Here is a 25164-nt window from a genome sequence, read left to right as displayed (position 1 = left end):
CCCAGAGAGTGTACTGTTCTTTCCTAGGGCCTCTCCTCCTCCTAATCTCCAGCGTTCCTTGGCCCTGGTTCCAGGAGTCACCCTTCTCTCTCCTGTCCCATCTGTGCCTCCCGGGACTGCTGCTTCTGCCCCTCTGCTCCCCACTTCACCTTCAGTCATGATCTCCCCTGTCAGCAACGTGCCTTTTACAGGTCAATAAAATTAGCGACTGGGGGCAGAACGAGGCGGGGCAGGGGCCCAGGGGTGCTAAGCTCAATGGCCTTGAATGTGGCTGGACGCACGGAGTCCGGACGCCTATCATTCCAGGGCTAAACAGTGACAGCTGAGGGACCTGAGCTGGCATTGAGGGCAGGGGGGTTGGGGGAGGCGGAGATGCTATGTTGCTGGGAGAGAGATGGACAGAGGATAAAGATGACCTGGGCACCTCAAGGTCCCCTCGGTGGCCTGGTCCCCTACAGAGCTGACCCCTGGTTGGGGGGCCTTGACTTTAGAGGAGGTGGGAAAGCTTTGCAACCACTTTGCCAGGCTGGGAGAGCTTTCCTGAGCTCAAATGGAAGGGGGGACGCAGATAAGGAGGGGTTCCCAGGCTTGCTTCTTTGTGTGAGGGGGTCTTCACATGGAGCCACTGCCTCCAGGGCACCTGGGTAAGGCTGCCTGAAGAAGGGCGTTTCATGAGGTCCTCAGGACCCAGGCATCCTAAGTCTTCAGGAAAGCCAGAGCTCCTGAGCGTCCCTAGTGGCCCGGATGCTCCCCGCCCCCCACACCCCACCCCCCTTTTCTGCCCACCTGAATAAACCAGTCGGTCCCACCCTGCGGAGGCTCAGGGAGGGGCGCGGCCGCCGCTCCCCAGGCCCCGCCCCCGCCCGGGCCCCGCCCCCTCCCTGGCCGACTCGAAGCCGCTGCGCTCCAGAGCGCGGTGGAGAGCAGGTGGCCGCAGCCGGCTCATCTCTGCCCCGCAGGTAAGTCCGCGACGCGGGCCGGTTCACGCTGAGGACCTCGAGGGCAGTGCGGGGAACAAGGCAGCCCCTTCCACCTGTTATGTGCCCTCGACTCAAAACTGGGGGGCCTCAAGGGGCTGGGAGGAACCCCCATTGGCTCTGCGCACTGATGCTGGGCATGTGGGTAGAGGGTGAGACTAAACTCTGGAGAAGTTTCGAGGGTTCCGGCTGGCTTCCCTTGACACTGGGGCAGGCTGCAAGGCACGGAGAAGGACAAAGCCGGACGGTAGGCCCGCAACGTCCTGGAGGAGAGCAGGTTGAAGGTGGGGACTGCGGGGCTCATTGACTAAACGAGCCCCGTGCCTCATCCAGTGCAGCTTCCTTCATCCTCCCTTTAGGGGGTAATGGGGTGACCCAAACAGCTTCTGTGGGAAAATGCGGTGAGAGCTGCTGCATAGCTGAGCTGGAGCCTGGGTCTTTTGGTGTGCCCGGCACAAACACACCTGCATCGTTTATTTGCACCCTGGATACAGATATGTGAGGGAGAGGGGGACGATGGAACAGGGGCTGCTCTAGATGACCCGGGGAACCCCAAGAGCCTGGGGACTGACTAGATGTTTTGTGTGTCCAAGTCCCAGAGTCAGGTGGTGGAGGTGATCGCAGAAGTGGGCCTTATGGTAGACCTGGGTGCATTTGCACCGTCTGTGTCAAGATTTGGGCTGTAGGCAGGTCCTGACTCCTAGGACCATAAGGAAGCCAACCTAGAAAAGGAGGTCCTGGGCTGTCAGCTCAGATGTGGTGCTCAGCACTCTGAGTCACAAAGGAGAGTCAGACTTTGGGTGTTGGTGCTGTGTCGGGGTAGAGCAGAGAACCCCAGATTATAGAATGGGAGGAAGGTCAGGATGTTACCATCTGGGATCCAGCCAGGACTCCTCGGACCTTCTAGAGATCATCGCAAGCCAGCAGACAGACCAAGACCCAACTCAGGTGGGGCGGGGGGCTTCCTGTGTCTGAGTAGATTCCCCATTGCATTGTCTCCTCTCACCACATACACCATCATTGTCGGAAGTTCTTCCTCATATCTGACCTTCATCCCTTCTGCTTCTGTGCCAGTTTTCTGCTTCTGGGAGGCAACGGAGGCTATAGTGGAAAGAGTGGGAGCTCTGGGGTCACTTAGACTTGGGCCCTATCACCTCTATCTACTGAGTGACCTTGGGTGAATTAGTTCACCTCTGAGTTCGCTTCCCCATCTGTAAAATGGGGATAATAATAGAACCCACCTCATAGGGTGGCTGCAGGGATTACATGAGAACACGCACGTAGAGTGCTTAGCACAGTGCCTGGCGCCTGGTGAGGGCTCAACAAGTGTAAGTGTCCCCTCGCCTGTAGGACAGCAAAGCCGATCTGCGGCGGGTAGGGGTGGGGTTGGAAGTTCTTTTTTAAACTTGGCCAGAGAGAGCAGTGCCCTTCACGCCCCCTCCCCCACCCCAGCCCCCCCAGCCCCTACTGGTCTCTGGATCTCAACTAGATCTGTCTGAGCTGCACAGGGCCCCACACCACCTTCTCCTTTAGTCACCCTACTTTTTGTCTCCAGGGTGAGGAGAGGGGTCCCTGCCAGCGGCAGCCCACTTGGGGAGGGCTGTGTCCCAGAGGAACAAACTGACTTACAGACCCAACCAGAAAAAAAAGACCCGTTGTCATCACCTCCCTGCCCTCCCCATGTCCAGAAATCCACAAGTTGGGATCAAGCGGCACTCAGTTTTTTTCAGGAAGATAAATAATACAAGTAACTGAAAGTCCTGCTTGGGGATTGTCCAAGCTGCCCTCCAATGAAAAGACAGCTCCAGTCCCTGGCCTGAGCTCTGGAGGCTGCCAGAGAAGGCTGGGTCTAATAAGCACCCTTAAACCTGGGCAAGGGCAGGGCTGCCCATGCCCTGGCTTCGTGCTTTCAAGGTCTCTGCTCTGGCCCTCATCTTGCCATCCCTCTCTTTGTGGGATAAAGAGTAGTCAGCAGGGCAAAGGGGATGGGCCTGAACACCCCCTTCAAGACCACATGCCCCATACCTGTGGTGCCAGAGGTCCCTGCCCAGAAGGTTGCCAGCTTGCTCCCAGCCCATGCAAGCCTCTTTCTTGAGCTTGTCCTCCTCAGGGCAGGTCATGCCACTAGTGTGGGCACCCCTGGACCTGAGAGAGGGACACCTGAAGATGGCCAAGGGGCAGCTGTCCGCAGCGTGTGAAGATGGAACCAGGCTGTGTGTTGAGGCTGGGCATCTACCTCCGTGCATGTGAGTCTTGCAGTGCAGAAAGCAGCCGGCTGTAGGAAGCGGTGCTGCTGGCCGGGGCCAGAGTGGGAATGGAGCTCTTTCTCCTTACACAGAGTTGTTCTACAGAACTCCCAGGAGTCACAGGAATCTAAACTGGAAGCTGGTCTTCCAGGTAATTATGAAAGTGTATTTGTCAAGGTGGGAGTTTAGAATGTATTTTATTTTATTTTAGGCCACACCACATGGCTTCGGGATCTTAGTTCCCCAGCCAGGGATCAAAACAGTGAGAGTGCTGAGTCCTAACCACTGGACCACCAAGGAATTCCCAGAATATATCTTAATTAGCAGTTTACTAGCTTGATTTATAATTTTTAAACATTTCGACATGGATAGGTGGGCCCTTCTTTGTCCCCCTGCTCCAGGCCTTGCAAATGTTAGGGGTGGAGCCCGCAGCATCAGCAACCAAAACTGTTATTTGGTGAATTCCCTTCCTGCTCTCCCTGTCCTAATAGCACCCCTCTGAAACTGGGCTTAGGACACGCCCACCTGGACCATGAAGGAGTTTCAAGGTGAAATGAAGACTGTCAGCTGTCACCGACAAGCGGTGCCCCCATGGGTCTGCTGACCTCATTCTCCATGCCAAAATTGGGACATTAAAAAAATGTCTCCTGTGATGCTTAAGAGGGAAGGGATGAGGGGGAGAGAGGTTGCTCATCTCCTAACTGTGAAGCTGATGTGAGCACTCACTGGACCCAAGGAGCAAGGAGAGAGTTCAGTGGGGACTGCAGCAGGTGGGATGGCAGTTAGATTGTAGGAAGATGGGGGCTGGACCCCACCGTCTCTCTGGCTGCCTGTTTCAGGGGGCGCTGGACTCGCAGCCAGGAAGGGGGCCGTGTTTCTGGAATGTGGGTCCTCCTGTAAGTTTGGGTGGGGAAGAGTGTGGGGGCAAGCTGGTCAGGCAGTGGGAGTCGTCCCCAGCGGGCAGGAATGGCACATTGGTCTCGGCCAAAGCTGAGTGCCCTGTGGCACCTGAACACACCGTCTGTTCAGAAGAAGACGCACAGCCTTTTGGAGTCGTGTCTGACTCACTCTCAGATTCTGATTGGGCTGCTTGAGGATCAAGCCTGCCGCCTTGGCCTCATTAGGGCTGTGAGGTGCTTGACTGAACTGGACACACACTCCCACTCAGACACACACCCAGGCAAGCGTGGCCACCTACAGCAGCCCACAGACGTCACTGTGCACGGTAGTGCACCCCTCATCACCGTTCCAGGTTCAACCCAGGCTATGGATCCCCCCATGGACCCACTCTGACATGTGGGCTCTGCCAATCCCTTGCCTTCACCAGAGTTCACATTCTCTCTCCCCTATTGGTGCCTTTTCATTTCACCTTGGGTGACCGACCAGTTCCAGCGGCCAGGGCTTGGCTTACTTTAGGGTGGCTGGGGGCCAGATGCCTGCAGAGGTTCAGCGCTAGGGACAGGAGGCAGCCGTGCCGCCCTTCTAGGACTCCCGGGCAAACCCCACCGGGCTCAACAATCAGCCCCTCTGCTCCCCCGAGGCTGGAAGGGAGTGTCTCTGGGTCCCTGTGCAGTTCTGGGAGCCTCTCAGCCTGTGAGCGTGTCTGTCCATGTGTCCTGTGCTCTCGGGGCGGCCCTCCCCCTGCTTTTATGTCGGTCATTTTCTGCCTGTTTCTGAGTCTCTTTTTCTGTGTGTCTTTATTCCTCTTCCCTTTCTCTGTGTATCTGTCTCTGTCTCTCTTAACCTCCTTCTGTCTTTTTCTGTGTGTCTCTGCCCTTCCATCCGTCTCTCTGCCATGCACACACATCTCCTCACTCTCCCTGTCCCTCAGCTCTGTGTCTCTGATGGTGGGGCGTCTCTCTAGCTCATCTTCCAGTATCTGTTGGTCTTCGCCTCTCCCCATCTCTGCCTCTAAGTCAGGGTCTGTGTCTGTCCAACCTCTGTTACTCTCATGAGGCGTCCCAGGGGAACGGGGCAGCCGAATGTCTCTGACTGCAGAATAAGGTGACAAAGCTTCCCCAGGCACTGCCATCACCTCTGGCCCCTCCAACTGCCAGGAGAGGGGAGGACTCTCGGGTTCCGGGAAGGACCCCGAGGCTGGCCCACCTGCCCTGGCTCCTCTGCTAAGAACTTGAGAATTGGGGGCTTTGGTTCCTGACTGAAATATTCAGTGTTTTCTTCTGACAGAGTCACAGGTCTGGCAGCAGGGCTGGGGGTTCAGAGTGTTGAGGGGGAGAGCCCTTGTCTGTGACCTTGAGCCGAGGGAAAGGTGTTCCTCAGGAGGCTTCCTAGGAGCCTTCCTCAGAGGGAGGCTGATTTGATGCTTTTCTTTTTCCTCGAAGCAGCCAAGCTCAGCACACCCACCCCAAGCTCCAGCTTCCAGATCCAAACCACCGCTGTGCTCTCCACCCTGTTCCAGACATTTCTGCCAACTGCCCCAGGGCCTCGGGGCCTTGTTCAAACAGCCTCCTTGCCCTGTCCCCCGGCCTCCTCACTTCTTCACTCCTCTCCTCGCTGCCACGGCCTCTGGTACAGGAGCAGCTGTGTTGGCTGTTTGTTTATCTGACTAAAGTTTCCTTGGGTGGGGTGCGGACCAATTCCATAGGTGTTTTTTTCCCCTCTGCAGATGCCCAGACCAGAGACCAGGCCGACCCTGCGGTGCCCCCACTGCCCTCCCCCGGGCCCCCTTCAGCCTCTCCAACCTCCCCAGGCCCCACGCATCTCCATCCTCCCGATCTCAGATCTGTTGATCCCTATATCTGATGCTAACACCCCCCTCCCACTGGCCAGGCAGGAGAAGAAGCTATGACACTGCCCCGTACCCCCATCCCTCACCTAGGGCAGGGGAAATACCCTGAGAAAGTGCTGGGAATTGGAACCCATGAGTTCTCTGGGTGTTCCCAAAGAGAAACATGTGGGGTGTGGTCTTCAGAAACTGGGAGAAGTCTGCCCGTTTGCCTACCCACCCTCATTGGCCGAGCTTGGAGCCAGCAGTAGAATGAGACTTCAGGAAAGGATTCGTTCTCTAATGGGTTTGAGGACCCCTCCCATGATTCATCCCAGAATGATCTCCCTGAGACCCCAAGGGTCATTCCGTCCCTGGACTTTGCATGACAGCGTACTATGTACAGAACCCCTGCATCCTGCCCGATGAAACCTGGAGAGGTCATAAAATCCTTAATCCAGGCAGAGTCTGGACTTGACCCCAGTCTCCTCATTCTCCACAGCTAGGCCTCCTCCCGGGATAGAGCCACAGCTGCTCTGTGGGCAACAAGGAGCCCAGGCTGCCTCGACTATCCCTACATCTTGCCCTTACCCACGCCTCCTCCACCTCCACAGTCTGCGATGGAGACATCTGGTCCCCACCCGTGTCTCCAGCAGGGAAGGGAGTGTTGGGGCCCGAGTCTTGTGACCTCATTCTGAGATCTGCTGTCCTAGTTAGCAGCTTCCCGAGAGGAGAGGGACACCAGAACCTTTCAGAGATGCTTGCGTACCATCTGGGTGCTAATTGGGAACGGGAACGTCCCTAGTTGAGGCCAGGGACAGCTATTCTGGGGCCACAGGATGGGGTGTGGGGGTGGAGAGGCCAGAGGGGGGATCAGGAAATTTCCCCAAATAGCCTGGCCAGCAGCCACATGTGGGAGCTAGGCCCGGGGGAGGGGGGCCACACAGCCCAGCTGGGCAGGGGGGAGCAGGCAGCTGGCCAGTTGACACATGGTCTTGAACCTCAAGCTGGGCAAGGGGCAGAAATGAAGAAGACCTGGTACCGTCTCCTTTTTTCTGCTAAAATGGACTTCTCTGGAACTTGTGGTGGAAGACTATGTCCCTGCCCTGTCTCTTTAACTTTCCCACGGGCCTTTGTAAGCCCTAACCCATCCCCCAGCCCCTCAATCAGGTGACACTGATTTATTCATTCATTCAACAAATATTTATTGGGACTTCCCTGGTGGTCTAGTGGTTAAGACTCCACACTTCCATTGCAGCAGGGCACAGATTTGATCCCTGGTTGGGGAACTGAGATCCTGCAAGCCACATGGCACAGCCAAAAAAACAAACAAAAACCTCACAAATATTTATTGAGCACCTACCATGGGTTGTATTTTCCAGGTCCTGCCCTGGGAATTCAAAGAGGAATAAGACGAGGGGTGGGGGAGCAGGGATAAGAGAGCATACAGGGAGGCAGGCAGGGCATCGACCTTAAAGAAGGGGAGGAGGGAAGGCCTCTCCTGGTATTTCAGCATCTTGCTCCGGTAAGAGAAAGAGCCATTGTGGCTGTAGCAAAGTATCATAGCAAGGCAGGGAGGGGCACAAAAACAGATCCAAGGGGCATGGGATATTTTGACCTGGACATTTTGACCCCAAGGATGTTTTGAATGCAAACATTTGAAACCAAAACATACCAACACTGAACACTTCTTCAGAAAGTGCTTTCCCATTTGAACTCTGTTCATCCAATTTAATTCCTTCATCAGATTTTTCCATTTTTTTCCCTCTATGGTACAAACAAAATTTCCTTTTTTTTTTTTCATTCTATTTTAACTTTATTGAAATTATTTTCACCGGCATCAATTCTGTATAGATTTTGCGGCCGAGAATTGATGCACTGATCAATTTCACAATGATTAAAGGCCCCCGACCCTGCTCTCCACCATTGTGTGAGTGATTGGGTAACTCCTCCAATTTTGGAAGATATGAATGTAAATGGAGATTTGTGTTCAAGATTGGATTCTTGTGTCCACTTTAGCCAACAACAAATTTTCTTGTATCTGGTTCTAGCTATTACCAGTGTTACTTGTACCAGCCAAAGTTTTAGTTGGAGAGTTGCGTTTATATCTCAGTTAATCTGTGGGCAGGATCATGGATTGCAGAGAAGAAGGGTTTTGGGGAGGTGGGTAGGAGCCAGATTTCCTAAAGTAAGAGAAGCCCTTGGGGGTTTTAGGCAGGAGAGTGACATGTTCAGATTTGCGTTTTAAAAAGTCTCCTCTAGGGAATTCCCTGGTGGCCCAGTGGTTAGGACTGGGCTGTTTCACTGCTGAGGCCCAGGTTCAATCTCTGGTCAGGGAACTAAGATCCCGCAAGATGCATGGTGCTACCAATCAATCAATCAAGTAAAAAAGCTCCTCTGGCCACGTGGAGAACAGACTGGGAGGGCAGTGGAGGCAGGGAGGCTGATGAGGAGGCTGTTGTGCCAATCCAGGTGGTAAAGAGAAGTGAACAGCTTGAAGGCAGGTTCAGTTCAGTTCAGTTCAGTTCAGCCACTCAGTCGTGTCCGACTCTTTGCGACCCCATGAATCGCAGCACGCCAGGCCTCCTTGTCCATCACCAACTCCTGGAGTTCACTCAAACTCACATCCATCGAGTCGATGATGCCATCCAGCCATCTCATCCTCTGTTGTCTCCTTTTCCTCCTGCCCCCAATCCCTCCCAGCATCAGAGTCTTTTCCAATGAGTCAACTCTGCATGAGGTCGCCAAAGTACTGGAGTTTCAGCTTTAGCATCATTCCTTCCAAAGAATACCCAGGGCTGATCTCCTTTAAAATGGACTGGTTGGATCTCCTTGCAGTCCAAGGGACTCTCAAGAGTCTTTTCCAACACCACAGTTCAAAAGCATCAATTCTTCGGCGCTCAGCTTTCTTCACAGTCCAACTCTGACATCCATACATGACCACTGGAAAAACCATAGCCTTGACTAGATGGACCTTTGTTGGCAAAGTAATGTTTCTGCTTTTCAATATGCTATCTAGGTTTGGTCATAGGGAGATAGAAAGACAGGGTAATCCCATCTTGCTTCCTGGATCCCAGCACAACCCTCCCCACTCCCTCAGAATGTTCTCCATGTCATGTCTCACACCTCAGCTCCTGCCCTTGCTTCCTCTGAGGTTCCAGATACCCCAGAGTTCGGCCACTTGAAGTTTGCGCAGGGTGGAGACCAAGAACTGGGGTGTTTTCCTTGGGGCTCTCTCCCAGTCTGTCTCCTGGCCGAATGTGGTGAGGGAGGGTCAGGGATGCCCTGCTGAGGTTGGGGTTCGTGGCTGGAGCAGCCAGGGAGACCACAGACTTGGCCATGAAATGGACCCAGACACAAGGCACTTGTCTGATCCGTGGCTCTGAGCTCTGGGTGTGACCCTGGGCAGGGGTATAAAGGGGCCTCTGTCAGTGCGGGGCACAGAGCCCACCTGGGCCAGGCCAGGCGCTGGAGGAGTGAGGAGGTGGGCTTTGGGGTGTTTGAAAAGAGAAAGCTTGAAATAACTGACCTGAGGTTTGGGTGTCATCTGGGGCAAGTCACTTCCTGTCCTTAACCTGTCTGCTCACCTGTAAAATAGAATGTGAATCCCAGCCTCCCAGAACTAGCTGCATTGTCAGGACTGATTTTGTTGACGAAAACCTCACCTTCCTGGAATCATGTATTTTCAAATATTATTTAACAAGCACACATACTGATCACCAGGTACCTGTTTCCTAAATACTGTAAAAACATTGACTCATTTAATCCCTGTAAGATCCTATTTTATCCTTGAATCTGCCTTCAATGTGAGAAGAGCAATCCTTGGGTTGGGAAGATACCCTGTAGAAGGCCATGGCTACCCACTCTAGTATTCTTGCTGGAGAATTGTCCATGGAGAATTCCATAGACGGAGGAGCCTGGCAGACTACAGTCCATGGGGTTGAAAAGAGTCGGATACAACTGAGCGACTAACACTACAGATGGGGAAACTGTGGCACAGAGGTGGCCAAGGCCACGCAGTTGGGAAGTGGCAGGAGGAGGACTTGAACCCAGTGTGGGGATATACCTATACTATGCTGTTTCCCTACAGGAAGGGGTGAGCATCCCTTAGGCCAGGGAGCCCAAGCACAGGGTGGGGGACCTGATTCTTCATCAGGAATGGAAAGGGATTCAGGAACACCTCTGCCTTGAGGAGCATAACCACGCAATGTCTCCCCTCCCAGGGCCTGGCCCCTAGGACAGGGATATGAGTGACCAGAGACCCAGGACAGAAAAAGAGGGTGGAACAGGGAGTTACAGGAGCAGGTCACAACCCTGCCACCTTTGGCCCAGTTGTGGGAGCAGCTGTGACCAGCAGAGGCTGGGGTAGGTTTGGTGTGCCTTCAGCTAGGGCTAGTCATTCCTGTGGGGTGCCAGACTTGGAGCCACGTGGTTGGAGGAAGGCCAGGGTCTGGCTGGACATAAAGCATGGACATGTAACAGAATGGAGTAGGGGGCTTCCGCCGAGGGGCTGAGGATGCTGGAGAAACAGAGCCCAAGTCCACAGCGTCAGGACTTTCGGTCTTCATGGAAAGCCTTTGAGCATGCGCAGAACCTGACAAAAAAAGGAGGCGGGGCTTACCAGGCTGGGGTCAAAGAGGCCAGTAGCTTACATCCTAAGCAGCACGTGGTCCTTGGAAGTGGAGAGCTGTGAGTGCCGAGCTCTGAGCTGGTACTTGCTCTTCCAGATGCATCTCTAGGCCTGTCTGCTCTTCGGAATTACCTGGATGCTTGTTAAAAAGTCAGACACCGAGCCTCACTCCAGATTCTGAATCTGAATTCCTGGGATGAGGGCCCAGCCCAAGATGCCTAATGAGCTCCGTGGTGATGCTCAGGTAGCCAGGCACTTGGAAAAACCGCCGGGCGATGGGTCCTCGCCCTTGGCTGCGCATCAGAATCACCGGGGAAGAATTGAAAATTCCTGGTGCCCAGGCTGCAACCTGGACTAATTCCATCAGAATCTCTGGGGAGGAGTCCCATCATTTTCAAAGCTGCCCAGGTGATTCCAGTGAGGGGCCATAGTTATCTTCGAGCAGCCCTGACCCTCATCTCAGGCAGCTCTGGCCTGAATTGTGCCATCCTCAGAGAGTCCTTTCCTGGCCACTTGTTCTCCCTGACTTTGTGCGTTTATCCACTTATTGACTTGACCATCCTCCTAGATTGCAAGCTTCATGAGGGCCCCTTAAGACTTCTGTTCATTGCTGCATCCCCTAGGCATAGAATGGAGGGCCTAGCATATAGAAGGTGTTCAATGGGTGTTTATTGAGTGAATTTATCGAGTCCCTCCTCTGTGCCAGGCCCAAAAGGAGATACTCTCCAAATATCATCTCAATTTTCCCAACAAATCCACAAGATAGATACTTTTGTACCCATTTTACAGATCAGAGAGGCAAAGCGACTTGCCCAAGGTCTGACGGCTCCAGAACCCAGGCTCTGTCCTGGGCCCTGAACTGCCTCCCAGCCAAGGGCTTTGGGCAGCCCCTGCTGTGGGAAGCAGCCTGACAGCCTGGAGGCTGAACAGAGGGCCTGGGGGACCTGGGGCATGTTGACTCAGCCCATCCCCAGGGCGTTTCTTGGAAGCTCTCTGCTGGTTTTGAAAGGCCTCCTTCATGGCCTGCAACGGCCACGTGCTTCCACCCACCTGACTGATTTGAGAGAAGGACTCCTTGATGCGGTTCGGCAGCTGCTCCTTGCCAGCAAGATGGACCATGGCCATCCCACCATCTCTCTCAGCCAGTGCACTCAGAGGCTCTCCCCTCCCTCCTGCCCTAGGTGACCCCAGATTCTCAGGGTCATTCTCAGTGCCCCCCTGCCTTCATTCTTCCTAGGTTAGCATGTGTTAGGTTCAGTTACTTATCCTGAGGAAGAGGGGAAGACCTCAAGGCCCAGGAAGGTGGGAGAATTCTGCTGGACAAACTAACCAAAGAAAAGCATCAGGAAATGAAGGGTGGGTTGGGGAAACTCAAAGATCTAAATTTCCTTAGGGTTGATCCTGGCTGGTAGTCAGGGCCTCTCCCGGCCTCTTCTGAATGCAGCTCTTTAAGTAGGAAGGAGGTTAGCCAAGGTCCCAGTGAGGACCCCTGGGCCCTCAGCCATTCCTTCTCTTCCATGGGGCAGTATGAGCAAGTCCCCCCAGTAAGCTGACTGCCTTCTAGCCTGCTGCTGTTGTGATGAATATTCTGGGGAGGGGGCCACCCCTGCTGTGGGACACCCCAGTCCCCAGCCTCCTCTCCTCCTGCTCCAGCCTCTCCTACACGACCCAGGCAGCTTTGCCCAGCTGGATGAAGAGGTTGAAATAATTTCTGTTGCGTTGGCAACAAACACAAGTTGGCTATAACTCTGGACTAGGGAAGACTGGGGATGGGCTGGCAGCCTTGAGCGGCAGGATGATGGGCAGGAGGGGAGGGGTCTGTCTGGATATGCAGATGGGCACTATGTGTGGGAGAGGAGATTATTTGTGAGGTTTCAGGGGTTCCACCCAGGCCCGTTTGTCTTTCCTCTCTTTTCGCCCCATTAGTTTCCATTGCACAGCTGTGGGGAAGTTCCTTCTGCAGTCTTACCACTGTCCCTCCTGCTTTAACTAACAATGTCATCCCCTCACATCATAATGGCTCTTTATAGTCTGCAAGGTGTTTTCTATTTGTTATTTTATTTAATCTTCTCAGCTGTCAGCCTTGGGTTAGGGGAGTTATTATTAGTTATTGTTAGCCCCATTTCATAGATCAGGAAACTGAGATGTGGGGAAAATGGCCATGTTCCCAGTCACAGGTCAGTAAGTGGCAGAGTTATATGTAAGTGCTTGTTTGCCTGATTACAAGTTACTCTGGTTTTCACGAGGCCCCCCCTCCCCAAATTACTCTCACAGACACACACATACCCTTTACCCCCAGCTCCTCACTCTTCCATGTCACCACAATTCAGAAGCAGCCCAGGCCTGAAAAGGTCATGGTGTCCATCCCCCTGCCTCTAGGCCGGTGCAGTGGAGCCTCCATGGGGCCCATATCTGGAGCTCATCCGGCCATGGTCCAGGAGAGGGTGATGGTGGCAAAGGCGGGGGAGTCGAGGGTGTCAGCTGCTGCTGCTGCTTTTTGAGCAAAGACTTTTAAAGGTTAATGTGATAATCTCATCCTGATTACTGCAAACTGAGGACCTCATGCTCATCCAAGAATCTATTACTAGTCATGCAGGAGGGGCGGGGAGACTGCGTGGGGCCCACCCCGCCTCCCCACCGCCATCCTCACACATGTTGAGGGGGGCTGAGCCTTTCAGTTTTATGTTTTGTTTTTAGTGGAAAGAGGTATTTCTAGATGGTGGTAAGGATGCTTTGGGTCTCCCTACTTCAAGACCTGGACCAAGGGATCCCAATCCTTCCCTTTTACGTCTAAGTTACTGTTCTAGGAGGGGCTGCTGGTGGGTCTGGATGCAAGGCCAGAGATCACAGAAAATCAGGGACCTGGGAGGTCATCACACCCCCCACCCCATCTTCCCTGCTGGGCAACCAAGGCCTGTTGCTGTTGTCCCACATCATGCCTGCCCAGAAGTAAACCAATTAGCACCGTGTCTGGTTCTGTGTTCCCAGCGCCTGTCTCATTATTTGGGGATTTATGTCTCGGTCACCGTGAAGGACGACTGTCCCAGTTTCCACTGGGGGGAGCCCGGCCAGCCATAGAGCTCAGCGGGCAGCAGGAGGTGGTGCTGTCCTGCTTGGGGGCAGGATGGGGATTTAATTTCAGGGGGATTTGCAAGCAGTGGGGAGCCGCTCTGGGCACATGGTGGCTTCGGGCTATTTTAGGAGGCAAAAGGCTGGCCCTGTGGGGGGAGGGCTCTTAGCCTTTAGCGATTCTGCCCTTTCAGTGGGAATGGAGAGGACTTGGGATGGAGGAGGCAAGCCCACCTGAGGTTGGGGCTTCTCCCACCTTCCTGAAACTCAGGGCCCCAGAATGAGTCTGTACTTCCAACCCCAGGTGGGGCAGTGAGCAGAACATAAGCTGCTGACTAGATAGGGGTCTTTGGCTCCTCTCCTGAGCCCCTCTGTTGTAGGCTTTCTAACTGAGGTCCTTGGTTTTATTAGAAGGAACAATTAATATAACCGTCTCACACCTTTGTGATAGGAATTATATTTACCGAATGCTTAGGGAAGGCCCCATGGCACACGGAAAAGGGCACAACCTTAAGGCCAGACACACCCGGCTCCGTTCTGTATGGGTCACTTCCAAGCTGGTAATGTGGGTTATGTAAGTCCTTTCACCTCTCTGAGCCCCAGTGCCCTGTCTCTAAAGCGAGGACCATAACGCCTCATTAATGACGCCTGTCTTATTAACTGGGCACAAACTATGTCAGGCACACTGCAGGGATGATCTCTCATCACCCTCTGCCATGTTATGATGTGTTAATTGTCCTGTTTTACAAATAAGGAAATGAAGCTCAGAGAGGGAAAGTAACTTGCCTCAGCCCACACAGCCAGAGCAAGGAACCCGATCCATTTTCTGTGCCCACAGTGAGGGTTGGTTCATTCCTTAAATCCAGCAATATGTATTGGTTATCTTCGATATGCCGGCACTGTTCTAGGGCTGGGGATTCATCACAGACAAAACAGAGGAAATGGAGGGACTTCCCTGGTGGTCCAGTGGCTAAGACTCTGCACTCCCAGTGCAGGGGCCAGGGTTCGATCCCTGGTCAGGGAACTAGATCCCGTATGCCACAACTAAAAGTTCCCACGTGCCACAATGAAGATAGAAGATTCTGTGTGCCACCCCCCACCAACCAAGCAGCCAAATAATAAATATTTTTTAAAAATACAGAGGAAGAGGAGATAAGGGGATGAGACTGAGCAGCAGGGAGAACTGAGTCGGCCAGCTAGAGACACAGTGGCTTTATTTAGACTGAGAATTATTTTCTGATGGCGGTGTCGGGGGAAGGTGACAACTAGGGGACGGAACCCCTTCTTGGAAGATGCTAGGTGGGAAAGGGAGCACCAGCACCCCAGCAGCCCCAGCTGTCAGGACTAGGAAAAGGGTTTCTGTGTTGTCTTCCTCCTCACCCCACATTTATAGGAAAAAAGTCTGGGTGTGTTGGGATAAGGCACCATGAGATAGAGGGAAGAAGGCCTAGTGTATAGAGTCAACCAGATGGGGTTCGATTTCACCCCTTTCTAGCTGTGTGACCTGGGGCAGGTAAACTAACCTCTCAGAACCTCCCTTTCCTTATCTTAAAAAAAAACTATTTATTTTTGGCTGTGCTGGATCTTCGTTCCTGCACACGAGGGTTTTTCTCTAGTTGTGACAAGCAGGGGCTACTCTTCGTTGCAGTGCATGGCCTTCTTACTGCTTGCAGAGCACAAACTCTAAGTGGGCAGGCCTCAGTAGCTGTGGCACATGGACCTAGTCGCTCCTCAGCATGTGGGATCCTCCCAGACCAGGGATCAAACCTGTGTTTCCTGCATTGGCAGATGGATTCTTTACCATTAGGCTGCTGGGGAAGCCCCCTTTTCTTATCTTTAAATTGGGGAGAGGAATGCTGACTTTTCAGGGCTATTTGGGAGGAGAAAATGGATCAATAAAGATGTGGGAAGGGGCTGGAAAACAGAAGGCTCACAGCTAGGAGCTGTGTTGTGTGTGTGTGTGTGTGTGTGTGTGCAGGGTCGGAGTTTGGGGGCGTGTTATCCTGGTGTATCTAGGTGAAGCCACGTCTTTGTGGTGGCACTCAGCTGGCACCTGTGCTCCTGTTGAATGATTTCAACAGGCCGGGCAGAACAGGAAAGCCAGCAAGCCTAAACACAAGGTCCGGTGCTCACAGTGCTAGAGATCGCTCTCTGGGTGACGAGATGGGGAGGCTGAGCTCGCCAGCAATGACATGAAAATAAATGAGGGAGGTTTCATGGAGCCTCGGCTCTCTATAGAGCTGACTCAGAAGTGTAGAAAAGTTAACAGTGGGCAGCATTAATAGAGGACAGGATAGAGGGTTGGGGGAGGTGATTCCCTCCCTGGCTCTGTCCTAAGGAGGTCATTGAAAGCCTAAATATGTTTAAGAGGAATATGAGTGGGATCATAAAACCTCTGGAGACAAGTTTTTATTGAGTTGAGCGGTTCAAGTCACTTGGTCACCGTGCAGGGTACTGAGCAGAAGGAAATGAATAAAGGCCCAGAACTAGCCCCCTCAGCACAGTGGTGTAGCCTGGGCAGGGTCTAGGGGACACAGTTCAATACAGCATGATAAATGCAGTGTTAGGGTCCCATACAAGATGCCCTAGGAGCATGTAGGAGGGGCTTCCTGGAGGAGGTGGCCATGTCAGGGGAAGAACAGCTGAGGGAAATGGGTCTCTTTCACTGAGCAGAGAGATCCCTGAAGAAGAGGCTGCCAGCCATGTTCAGCTGGCTGTGGAAGGTGGGGAGGGCTTTTTCTGCATTACCAGGGAGCAGATCTGGGCTTCCGTGGTGGCTCAGCAGGTTAAGAATCCACCTGCAATGTGGGAGACCTGGGTTCGATCCCTGAGTTGGGAAGATCCCCTGGAGACGGGAACAACTGCCTGCTCCAGTATTCTGGCCTGGAGAATTCCATGGACTGTATAGTCCATGGGGTCACAAAGAGTCAGGCATGACTGAGCAACTTTCACTGAACCACTAGGGAGCAGATCTAGAACCCGTGCTCAGGCATTACAGGAAAGCAACTCTCAGCTCCCATACTGATGGGCTTTCTGTTCTTGAGACCCTCCATCAACGGGACAGACCATCTCTAGAGGCAGTGAGTGCCCCGTCCTCAGCACGTTCAAGCAAAGGCCAGAAGCTAACTCATCAGGGACAAGTTACAAAAGGGACAGGATGACCTCTAAGATCCCTCCCAGGTCTGAGCAACTGCATGCAGTTTGCCATGGACAGACACAGGATGTGGACCGTGACAGAGGAGATGTGATCGGATCAAGTTAGAGGGTGGGTGTGCTGGGAGTGTGCTTGCCAGGGACTGTCACGTGACTGTCAGCGCCACTCTGCACTTATTGGTTTTTGAGTGACCCCTTCACTGAGACATGTCACATACCATACAGTTTGCCCATTTTAAGTGGACACTTTAATGTGGCTTGACTCTTGGAGTGGGAATGAATTCGTGCATTAATTCCACAACTCTTTACAGAGCATTTATAGAGCTTAGTGCTGATGCTTCCGATACCTGGAAAATAAAAGCCCTTTCCCCACGGGGGATACAGGTAAGTGACCAGGCAAAAGCATTGCATCTTGGGAGATGTGCTAAGAGGGAAAATAACCAGGGCCTGGGATAAAGAGTAACTGGGCTGGGGAAAGGGGGTCCTGGGGAGGTGATAGTGGAGTTGAGGCCCAAGTGGCAAGGAAAAGGCCTTGTGAAGATCAGGGGAGAGTTCCAGGCGGAGGGAACAGCAGAGACCTCAAGACAGGAGTGAGTTGGTAGACGTGAGAACCAGGAAGCAGTGCCAGGAGCTAGCAAGTGAAACATCACCAGGGCTCCCCGTGGTCAGACCTCCTCTCTGGAAGGCCTGTTTCACATGAAGGCTGGCTGGAGCGTGAGGTGGGAAGAACAGCACTGGTCCATCTTCTTTAATACAAGAGCCATTCCTATCGCCTTTCCTTGAGACTCTCCAGTAATGGAATGATGTCAGGTGCTGTTAGGAGGTTATGCCATCAGCCCCTGCCTCCTGCCCTCCTCTGCTTGGCTTCATTCTCCTGTCTCATGCCCCAATGTGGGCCAGAGCCAGTGCACTGATTCCCTGGGAAGAATCAGAAATGATCCCCAGCCACATACACCGGTGATGTTTCCCCAACAGGCCCACTGATTTAATCCACTGACCTCTGGACAACCTGAAGTCTCCCATTTGCTCCTGACTTCATGTGTGACTTTGAGCCAGTTACTTAACATCCCCAATCTTTCATCTCCTGGTCTGTAAAATGAGGATCAAACCAGTCAGGGGCAAGTTGTTATGAGGATTAATGCCATCCCTCTTGGCACTCAGGAGGTACTCCATGAATGTCAGCTTCCTTTTTCTCCCTGAGCTTCCCCTCAAAAGAGGGACTGGTTTATAAAAAGGTAGGGAAGGCTTCCCAGGTGGTGCTTGTGGTAAAGAACCCGCTTGCCAAAGCAAGAGACACCGGTTTGATCCCTGGGTCCCGAAGAGCCCCCTGGAGGGCATGGCAACCCACTCCAGTATTCTTGCCTGGAAAATTCCATGGACAGAGGAGCCTGGTGGGCTACAGTCCTTAGGGTGGGAAAGAGTTTGACAGGACTGAAGCGACTTAGCATGCACAGGCAGGGAAGGTCCCAGCAGGCCAGTGCGGGGTGGCCAGTTTGGGGTCCCCTCCTCCCAACTCTGGGACCCTTTGGAAGGTGAGGGGCACTCAGGACTGGCCAGCCAGGGGTAGGGAGGCTACTCACCGATGGGTCCAGCCCTGCCGCCAGAAGAGCCCCTGCGTCTCCCCTCTTCTGCTGCCCGGGGAGCCCTAGCGCCAGGTCACTCTCCCGACCCGCTCGCCTGTGCTCCGCTCCGGGCGGCGCGGCTCCTGGCACCTGCTCCCCGTGGGCCGCCCAGGGGCGGGCTCCGGGGCCGCGGCGGCTGCCCCGGGACGCGCGGGCCCCGGACTCATCCGCCGCGCACCTCCGGGAGCCAGGAGCCGGGAGCCGCCGAGAATCCGGACCGGCGCGGGCGGCCGCGGACTACTAGATGCGGCCCCGCTCGGGTCGGAAGCGCCCTTCAGGTAGGCGCGGGCGCGGGCCATGGGACCGCACTCCCGGCTCCCCATCCCGGACCGACGCGCCGCTGGGACTGAGCGCCCACGGGGGCCCGCGCGCGGGGTGGGGGTGTAGGTGGCTCCGTAGCGCTGGTGGCAGCAGCGAGGACCCTACCCTGCCTTGTGTTTTGGGAAAGTGGGCGACAAGAATCACGACTTAACCGGAAACCGAGGCTGGGATGGGGGACAAGGGTGATGGCCAGAACTTTTAGTTCCCAGGAAGTAGGGGAAGGGAGGCTGGCGACCACAGGCCAGGGACAGCGAGACTCATCCCGAGAAGGGGACCATTCTCCGAAGACAGGGGGCTCGACCACAGAACCTACCTTTTTTGTCTAAGTTCTTTAGAGACTCCAAAAATCAACTCCCACCCCATCAGCCCCTGAGATAGAACAGAAGGGAAGGGCCGGGGGATGGGAGACCTATTGTCTTTTGGTGGGTGGGTGAATGCAGAGTACACTCATCCCCCCCACTCCCCCTCCCCCATCTCCATTATTCACAGTCATTGGAGGCAGCCTTGCCTGCCCCTCCTCCTTCAAGCAGAATGCCTCCCCTTCTGTCAGGGTCAGAGGTAGAGGTTGGCCCTCCTGGCCTTTGTGGGAGGCAGGATTCCACCTCACCCCCGTCCCCCCCACAAAGCTCAAACCATCCCCGGATCTCTCAGCCCTTCTCTCTCTGGCTCGCACGCTCTTTCTCTCAGACTCATTCTCTCAGCCCCATGTGGAAATGCTGACCCTGGGGCCATCATGATGGGGAGCCTGATTTGGGGGAGCTAGTGTTCAGTCTTTTGGGGAGTTGGGCCGGGAGAGCAAGCAGTGGATGAGGCTGAACTGTGCCAGGGTCCTGGGCAGGGGGCTTGGTTGGGGGGGGGGGTCTCCTGTACAAATCAGGTTCCTAGGCCTTGCCTGGCAGCAGAGGTCGGAACAGGGGACACTGAGGCTAATCCCCCGCCCCCACCGTAGAGGCAGCTGTTCTGTGTTACCACTGTGGGCCCTTCGAGGAGGGATGCAGCTGAGATAACAAGAAAGACTTCCTTCCGGAGGGTGGCCAGAGGATCTTGCAGGGAGTATCAGTATCCAGAAGAGGCAGCCCTTATCTCTGCGGTGTCCAGGGGAAGGAGGCCCTCTGGGACTCCCAGCCAATAGCAGGTGAGGATAGCCTGGGGGGATGGTGACCTCACCTCTGGACCATTGCTCTCCGTCACCTCTCGTGCCCTCTCTCTTGCTTTCTTGGAGCTGGAGTGTTGACTTTCAACACCACTTAGCCAGCTCACTCCTGAAAACCCCAGCACCCAGCCGTCCCCAGGGAAAGGTGACAGGCTACATCTCTCATCACTTTGGATGGGACAACAGACACGGCTGCCTTGCTTTGTCCAGTGGGGGTCTCCCACCCCCACCCACAGCAGCAGACACCTGGACCAGTTGTGGCCCAGCCCCAGGGCCTCCTGCCTGGCAAAGTAGGGATGTGTGGGCTGGGGGTGGGCATGGCTGCCCCAACTCGGCCCATCCCACTCCTCTAGGTGGGAGTCTCTGACTCCTTTGGGGAGTCTTGGGTGTGACCGTGGGTGACCGCAGCTCTCTAGGCCATCCCCTAGGGATGCCGCTCTGTGGGGGCCGCACAGTGAACACCCTGCAAGGTGTCAGCCTTGGGAGAGTGGAGTGCTTGGTGGTGGCCCCTTGGGGACCTGTGGGGGGCAGCCAGGCCCAGGAGGACTCACACTCCACAGGACAAGAACAGACGATGCCTCTCTTCTTCCAGACACAACCCCATACTCCCGCCTGTGACCCTGTGAGTGATGGGATGGGGGCCGTCGGGCTGTGCACCCCTTCCCCCTGAATCATAGGATGAGGCCTGTGTTTCAATTGTGAGCCTCAGTTTCCTCATCTGTAGAGCCTCAAGGGATTGCTCTGAGGGTTAACAGAGGTGATGTCTGTCCAGTGCCCGAAAGGCAACGGGCACTCGCCACAGGGCAGTTCTTTCTCTGTCCCCACCCCGCCTTCCTCTGGCCGCTGAAACAGACAAATACAGCTTGGTGTCCCCCCACTACCCCAACCTTAGAGGCAGCTGCTCCCTGTGGCCACTACAGCACCGCCTGCAAGGGACCTAAGAGATTAGCCCAGCCCAACCCCCTCTCTTTAAAGACAGGGAACTGAAGCCCAGAGGGGCAGGACTGGCCCGACTTTGGCCAGCCAACCAGGCTACCTTCTCAGAGGCGGGGCTGGGGACCTGGCTTGGGGAGGCGAAGGGTAGATATTGGCAGACCTGGGGGAAAATACCAAAGTGTAATTGGGCTCATTAAGGATTAGGTGAGGGAGCCCTTCATGCCCTGCCAAAGGCTGGGGACAGGCCTGGAACCCTCCTCTCCTGTTAACCCTTTGGCAAGGACAGGTATTCCCCAAGAACCCCCTTCCGCAGGATGCAACAGCTCCCCGCTCTGCACTCACGGCCTCCGAATTTCTTTCTCTCTGGCCATCTTTGGGTAGTGCAGTGCCCAAGGATGCCACTGACACCTGGGCCCCGAAGTCCACTGTCACCCAGCAAGAAGGGGTGGAAACGGGCTCTGGAGCCATACCTGAGTGCTCCCTTCCTCCAAGCCCCCTCTACCTCTGCGAGGACAGACACGCAGACAGCAACCTCGTGTGTGCGCTAAGTCGTGTCTGACTCTTTGAGACCCAATGGGCCATAGCCCTCCAGGGTCCAGGCAAGAATACTGGAGTGGGTAGCCATTCCCTTCTCCAGGGGATCTTCCTGACCCAGGGATTGAACCTGGCAGGCAGGTTCTTTACCACTAGCGCCACTGGGAAGACAGCCACTTTGGTCTCCATCAACTCTCCTGTGCTGGCATGAGCCTGCCTTCAAGTGGGTGGCTCCCTCCCTGGTCCAACCGCCCCCTCCCTGATGCAGGAAGGTGAGAACAGAGGGAACTTTATCCTCTTCCTGTGTAAATTACAGACAGACACCTGGGCACACCCATGCTCTTTTTCTCTGCTTTCACCAGGTCTTTTCCTGAATTAAGTCCAGTTCTTCCCCTGTCTTCATACCCTCTCTTCCTAGCCTCTCTGGCTCTGGCCTCCCCACTCCCTGCCCAGGGGGTTGGCATCTCCCTGCCTGGCATTTGGGACGGTAAGGGCTGGGCAGTCCTGAGCCTCCCCAGGAGCCCTTCTTTGCATCCGTAGTCCCCCTCCCCACCCAGCAGTTCAAACCAGGGCATAACAGGCTTTAAAGTAAGAAAGAATGTGAAGTCGCTCAGTCATATCTGACTGATTCTTTGCAACCCCATGGTCTGTAGCCTACCAGGCTCCTCTGTCCATGGAATTTTCCAGGCAAGAGTTCTGAAGTGGGTTGCCATTTCCTTCTTCAGGGGATCTTCCCTACCCAGGGATCGAACCTGGGCCCCCTGCATTGGGAGTTCAGAATGTTAGCCGCTGGACCACCAAGGAAGTCCCCCAGAAGCAGCTCTTACACTGTCTGTCTATGTACTTTGAAGCAAGTCCTCTCCCCTGCTCTGGGACTCAACTTCCTCTTCTGTTAAAGAGAGCATGTCCTGTCCAAATGTGGGTCCAGTGAGCGTGAGTCATGCTGGTTCTGAATAGAAGCCAGCACAGGGTGTGCTGACCTCTTAATGCTCACAGCAGGGGTTAGACCGACATGTGTGTGTGATAAAAACTGCCCACCCCTCCACATTTCTGGCTAGGAGCCGTGGCTTAGCTGGAGTGGTGGAGCTCCCGAGAGGACAGCTGGGAAGCTTGTGTTAGGCAGGGCAGGCTGCAGCAGGCCCAGCAACCTGGCTGGTGGGTACACAATTAGCCCCGGAATCCAGGCGGGCCCTGTGAGCCCAGAGGCTGTATATCATGGGGGTTTAATCAGCCCCATGGCAGATATTTGTCTGCTCTCTTGGACTGTGTTCTGGGCCTGCCTGTCATAAACTGCACTGAGATTTCAAAATACCACTGTTTCCCTGCTGCTGGGGCAGCCTGCTCTCCTGGGCAAGGCCAGGAAAATCTCACTCTCCTGAAGACTCTTCCCCCTGGCTGATTGGACCACCCCGACCCCCATACTTGTACCTGGTACTCTTTTCCTGGTCCACTTTCCTTCTGAGAGAGCAGGGGAAGACTTTAAAGGCAGGAGAATAGCTGTGATGACCTCCATTTAGAGGTGAGAGGATGTAGAATCTTACAAGGTGATGGAGTGACTTTCCCGTGTGCCCTCTGTGGGCAGAGCTGTCCCCTGGACTCTGGACATAATGCCCAGGAGTTTGTTATGGCTCAGAGGGGCAACCTAGTTGCCTCAGAAGTGTGGAGGACTGGAGTCTACCCTCCTGGGTCGGAGTTCTACCTCTTGACGCTAGCAGCGCTATCTGGAGGCTATCTCTGGTACTGCAGCCCAACCAAACCTGCTGTAGAAGCAGCCCCTCTTACCGCCTTGGTTTTCGCTTGGGGTCCTCCCTTGAGCATGTGCAGTGCTGTGATCAGTCGTGGCCAACTCTTTGCGACCCCATGGACTGTAGATGACCAGGCTCCTCTGTCCATGGGCTTCTCTAGACAAGAATACTTGCCTGGAGTGGGTCGTCTTCTCCTCCTCCAGGGGATCTTCCCGACCCACGGATTGAACCTGTGCCTGTCTGTCTCCTGCATTGGCAGATGGGTTCTTTACTACTTGTGCCACTTGGGAACTCTGTGCATGATTGTGTCCACATTTCCTCCTTTTATAAGAACACCAGTCATATGGGGTTAGGGGCCCACCCTAACTCCACCTTAACCTAGCTAATAGCATTTGCAATGACCTTATTTCCAAATAAGGCTGCATTTCCTATTCTGAACTGCTGGAGATTAGGATTTCAACATACGACTTTGAGGTGGGGACAGATGTTCAGTGACAGTCTCATTCCATGAGCTGGGCACAATGACACCCACACCATGACTCAGCTACACTGTGACATGAAACAGAGTGACACAGATTCGCCTCAACAGACAACAGGGTAACGGAGACATTCACAGTGACCCAGGTACACCGTGATAGACACGTAGGGTGACAAAGGGACTGCATTCATGAGCTGCAAAACAGACACATCCCAGATCAAAAAGAACCAATGTTTATAGGACCCTGAGGGGTACTTTACAGAGAGCAGCTCGTCTAATCCTCACAGTGTGCGTGACTTGGAAACTGCTCATCACCCCATTTTACAGATATACAAATGAGAGGACTGAGGCTCCGGTCACACAGCCAGGAAGTGACAGAGCTGAGATTCAAAACCAGGTAGGAGTCAATACAGAGCTAGTGCTCTTAATTGCTGTGCCACTCTGGTCCATTCACTCACAGTCCCCACACACGTAATGACGGCCGATTTTGTGGGCACATGCCCACAGGAGTGACAAGCAGTTTACTGAGAGCAGGGGGTGGGGTCCAGGGACTACAGGCAAGGTTCTTGGCTGTGAACTTGAGAAATGAATTTGCTTTGTTCGGAAGTGGGCTCCACCACTAGGCGTGTGGCCTTATGGGAATGTTACGGCATCACTTGACTTCACTGGGTCTAATTTGCAAAATGAACACAAATCTAAAGACACAGGAAATGACTTTTAAGAGGATGTATTAGTTTGCTCAGGGCTTCCCAGGTGGCGCTAGTTGCAAAGAACCCTCCTGCCAATGCAGGAGATGTAAGAGACACAGGTTCAGTGCCTGGGTAGGGAAGATCCCCTGGAGGAGGGCATGGCAACCCACTCCAGTATCCTCGCCTGGAGCATCCCATGGACAGAGGAGCCTGGCGGGCTACGGTTCATGAGCTTATAAAGAGTTGGACACAATTAGCAACTTAGCACAGCACAGCAGCACATTAGTTTGCTCAGGCTGCCATAACAAAGAACCACAGACTTAGTGGCTTAAATACCAACTATTTATTTTCTCCCAATTCTGGAGGATAGAGGTTTGGATTCAAAGGTGTAGGGTTGGTTTCTTCTGAGGCCTTGTTCCTTTGCTTGCAGACTGCCATCTTTTTCCTGGGTCTTCCCTCGGTCTTCTCTCTGTAACTGTGTCCAAATTTCCTTTTTTTTGGCTGCCCCATGAAGCTCGTGGAATCTTAGTTCCCGATCAAGTATCGAACGCACGTCCTTGGCCATGAGAGTGCAGAGTCCTAACCACTGGACCAACAGGGAATTTTTGAAATTTCCTCTTCTTAGAAGAGCACCAGTCATGTTGAATTAGGGACCACCCTAATGACCTCATCTGAACTTGATTACCTCTTTAAAGATCCTCTCTCCAAATACAATCACATTCTGAGGTACCAGGAATTAGGGCTTCAAGTCATGAATTTGTGGGGAGAGAGGATGGGGTCACTGGGCACAATTCTGCCCATATAAAAGAAATGGGCTCAGTCATCCTCACTCAGGCCCGAGCCATGGAACAGCCCCAGTCTGGGGGAGAGACACAGTTCCTGACCT

At 54.1% G+C, this 25164-nt stretch overlaps 1 protein-coding gene across 5 annotated transcripts in view; it reads left to right on the top strand.

Annotated features, from left to right (window-relative positions):
* Nucleotides 1-874: 874 nt before the first annotated feature.
* Nucleotides 875-25164, top strand: part of ZNF385C (zinc finger protein 385C) — a 58880-nt gene continuing 34590 nt past the window's right edge. For 2 of the 5 annotated variants that reach the window (XM_024980879.2, XM_024980878.2), the window contains exon 1: nucleotides 18580-18700. In XM_024980879.2, coding sequence (XP_024836647.1) covers nucleotides 18667-18700 — 34 coding nt within the window. In that variant the 5' untranslated portion in view covers nucleotides 18580-18666. Of the gene's footprint in view, nucleotides 960-18579; nucleotides 18701-25164 lie in introns of those variants that run through there. The other 3 variants (XM_015458855.3, XM_024980880.2, XM_059878543.1) reach the window with 2 other exon arrangements.

The sequence above is a fragment of the Bos taurus genome, chromosome 19 (genome assembly GCF_002263795.3).
Source record: "Bos taurus isolate L1 Dominette 01449 registration number 42190680 breed Hereford chromosome 19, ARS-UCD2.0, whole genome shotgun sequence".
Classification (NCBI taxonomy): Eukaryota; Metazoa; Chordata; class Mammalia; order Artiodactyla; family Bovidae; genus Bos; species Bos taurus.
Note: the sequence above shows the minus strand (reverse complement) of the source record. Positions and strands in the feature narration are given on the sequence as shown.